The sequence below is a fragment of the Aythya marila genome (assembly GCF_965140915.1).
Source record: "Aythya marila genome assembly, chromosome: 4".
Taxonomy (NCBI): domain Eukaryota; kingdom Metazoa; phylum Chordata; class Aves; order Anseriformes; family Anatidae; genus Aythya; species Aythya marila.
This window is the reverse complement of record NC_139045.1, coordinates 63,939,290-63,942,998: the sequence shown is the minus strand read 5'-3', so window position 1 is coordinate 63,942,998 and position 3,709 is coordinate 63,939,290. Positions and strand designations below refer to the sequence as shown.

Genomic DNA, 3,709 nt, shown 5'->3' with positions numbered 1-3,709 from the left:
TTTGAAAGATGTTGGATTTTGCTGACTTTTTGTGGGGGTAGGGGAAGATGGGGGAGGATAACTTGTGAAATAAACAGTTCTTCATTCAAAGGTAGCCCCTTTTTGCAGGACAATTAATTTACATGTATAGCAACATATGTTCAGCCCCATGTCTGCATCCCAGGATGTCTTGGCTCTATCTCAGATCTAATAAAAGAAAGAAAACTCATAAATCCAACCGAGAAAGCAAAATGGTGTTTATACATTTACATTTACGACAGCCATACAGAGATGTATTAATTCTATTTGAGACCACAAATGTGTAAATATACAAGTTTCCCCAAACAGCCATAGCAAACATTATTGTTTTGATTTAGAAATAATGAGTGTCTGCATAGGTTAAAAAGGGGAAATGATACAAAATCTGGGATGTTTCCTTTATAGCAACAATGTTTCAGACCTGCTAAGTACTGATTAGGACTGTCAGTGTAAGATACCAGTGCTGGAAGGATACCCCTCATAAGCAGCCTATGAAGTCCCACAGCTGTACATTATGTTTTCAAGAAAGAGACTTATGTGCCAAAACACATACAGGATCGAGGCCTATGGCCCTTTGCTAACCCCATGCTGTTTCTTACACATATTTCTCTTGCTTGAGATGTTCATTTGGTTATTTTCTTTCTGGAATGCAGTGTGCCAGTAGTGTTTGTTTTTGTTATCCTTGTTCCCTCCTTACCCTGCTCCCGGGCAGGAAAGTGCTAGCAGCCTTGCTTCATAGGTTGGCAGGAAATTTAAAACAGCAGTAAGCTGCTCCTCGGACCACCCCCAGACTTTTTTTTTTTTTTTTCCATTGATACAGGAGACTATTTAATTGAGGGCTGACTTGTCAAACTCTCCCATTGACGCTTACCAGTAGCTGCCTAACCACTAACGGTGATTTTTTCCTCCTTCTTTGGACGAGCTTGCCACAATGAAGATGCTGCTGAGCCTGATCGCTCTGCTCTCTGCTGCCCTGCTAGCCTATGCAGCCCCTCCAACTTGCTACTCCAGGGTGTTGTCTCTGAGCAAAGAAATCACAAAGTCTTTTAAGGAGTTGCAGACCTCCAAGGATGTGGTGAGTCTATATAAAAACTGTTCCTACAAAGACACTGTAGGTTGCTTGCTTTTGATACAAGTTGCTCTCAAAACAGAATTGCAACAGGTCTTTCCTCTTTCCTGCAGGACCCATGTGTGGAGACGCTGCCCAGGCTGTACTTGGACATCCATGTAAGTTTTCACATTTCTGTCTTACCGCTGTGCAGGAGAAACAGCTAATAACTCTTAGAAGAGAGCATAACTCTTAAGCTTGTGCCCCAGAAGAGTAGTTTGAAACTAATTTTTAAAAGCTTAATTAACTAGAAAGATGAGTCACTAAAAAAAAAAAAAATCATTTTGAATCTTATGAAAATCCCTATGGAGTTACAGAGATTTTACTTGTTTAAAAATTCAGAAATGAGGAAATCAATATTTTGAAGTGATTATCATTTATACATTATTTATTGTGACAGAAAATTTTCAGAAGTTAAATATGCACAACAACGCTTGAAATAATAGTTTAAAAGAGAAAATGCAGAATATTTTTTTTTCATTTAATATACCTACTTTATTTTATATTATATGTAGCTTCTAGCCTGCAGATTTAATTAACAGAAGGGTACAGATACTTTGCTTGCTCTTCCTGTTTTAAATAACCACTTGTTGAATCCAGAAAGAAAAAGTAGTCTTGAGGATATGGAAGTTAAATACTGAGAAAAGACATCAATATCATCTCCCAGCAAAGACAAAATAGTCTCCTGCATAAGTAGTTTATATAGTTTATATCTGTGATATCTGACATACTTTGTTGCTATTTTCCATGCTCTGCTGAATAACTAAAAGGTAAAAAAAAAAAAAAAATCCCTGACATGTTTTGTTGGAGACAATTACACTGTCAAGTCTTGCAAGTCAGTAAAATTCAGATCCTAACTCTGGAGCTGACAATGCTTCTCCTCATTGCAACATTGCAAAGCAATGTGCCTTGGCTTCCTTTGCTTTAAAATAAAAGATGGAATATTTATCTACCTGCTTTACAAAGACACTACAAAATTAATATTGTCTCTGCAAGATATGTGGTAAAAATTTGAAAATTTTTACTCAGAAAAATTCTGTCTGGTGTTCACAGTATTGTATGGGAACTGAGGAATTGTGTGTAAGACCTTGATAGTCTTGTTCACCAGCTAAATGAGGCACTTTCGTAAAAGGAATGTAGTGCACCTATACTGCAGGTACCCCACCAACTGCAGGAGCATATGTGATTGTATTGGCACATCTGTCTCCTAAAGCACGTGAGAAAGAAGTCGGCAGACCAAAACTGTACTTGTGAAATTTTCTGAGCACTTATTTGGACCAAGCGTCTTTGTTATGAAATATCGATGGTAAATTTTCCTCACTAACGGTTACATAGATTACACATACACAGAGGCAGGAATTCAAGGCAGAGAGGCAATAAGAATTTTGAAAGTGGTGGACCAGGAACATAAATCTCCATTTGTGTGCTGTTACAAGTACTTCTTCTGCATGCTTTGCAGAATTACTGTGTGCTGACAAAACTCCGTGATTTTGTGGCCTACCCCAGATGTGAGAGAGTGATTGAAGTGAGTGATCTGAAGGAAAAAGCCCGTAGCCTGTACACCATTATGATCTCCTACTGTAGAAGGGTAAGTCAGGATGCATCAATAGGAACATAGCTTTTACCTCCTTCCATCTCCATCCCATCCCCTGACTTCAGCAAAGGCTGATTAGGGCCTGAGTTTCTCAAACTTACATTATCTTCTGTGTTCCTTCTTATGACATTAGCCATCTCTTTTGTTTCTCCAGGACTTGGTGTTCCTCACCGACGACTGTAGTGCTCTGGAAAATTCTGTTGAGACCTCTGATGAAATTGACAGCTAAAATGGAGTCAGATCCAAAGTTGTACCTGGGAAATTTTCTCAGAGACCAAGAGACAAAATATATACACACAGTCAGCTACAACGTTAACAGCTAAAATATTTTTCAAGCACACTAGCAATATTGTCTCAGACCTACCCATTTTTCTCAGCCTTGGCAGGAAATGAACTGCATGCCTTACATACCTACAGAGCTGCTAGGAAAACTATGGTTAGAAAACATTTTTTTTCATTCGGCAAGGTATGATATTTCAGCTTAGCCAAATGTATAAAGTATGTTTTGTTTAAACATTAGGTACTAGATTTTAAAACTCTTTTACAAATAGCTCATAGAAAATGTATTATGATCAATATTCTATCCTGACTTAGAGGTTCTTTTATTAGATGGGCATGGAAGGGACCATTCTTGTTTTTCTTAAAGGAGGAGTATAACTGTGTACTGGCAGATGTATAGCTCATATATGTATGCTGATAGTTTTTGATGTCAGATTTGTAAGAACAGAGGTTAAAGTATCTCGTCTTGGTGAAAAATAAATAAATAAATAAATAAATAAAAACCGCCTTCAAACCCAAGATACGTGTGTTACATCATGTCTTTCAAGATCAATTGAAAAGGTGTGATTTTTATAAACTTTTCACAGGCACTTGCAAGTTGTTTTTCACAGCATAAACCATCTTTAGATTTGTTTCCATGGCAATGCAAACTTTGCTATGTCTGCATGATTCGGCAATGTATAAGTTTCTACTTGGAGATTTGTTCTTTA

The 3,709-nt window shown here is 37.5% G+C and overlaps 1 protein-coding gene across 1 annotated transcript; it reads left to right on the top strand.

The window, feature by feature from the left end:
- Positions 1-921: 921 nt before the first annotated feature.
- CYTL1 (cytokine like 1) lies at positions 922-3,500 on the top strand. Its single transcript, XM_082760085.1, has 4 exons — positions 922-1,093; positions 1,201-1,245; positions 2,586-2,714; positions 2,875-3,500. The coding sequence occupies exons 1-4, from the start codon at positions 950-952 to the stop codon at positions 2,947-2,949; spliced, it is 393 nt and encodes a 130-aa protein (XP_082616211.1). The 5' UTR covers positions 922-949; the 3' UTR covers positions 2,950-3,500.
- The last annotated feature ends 209 nt before the right edge of the window (positions 3,501-3,709 follow it).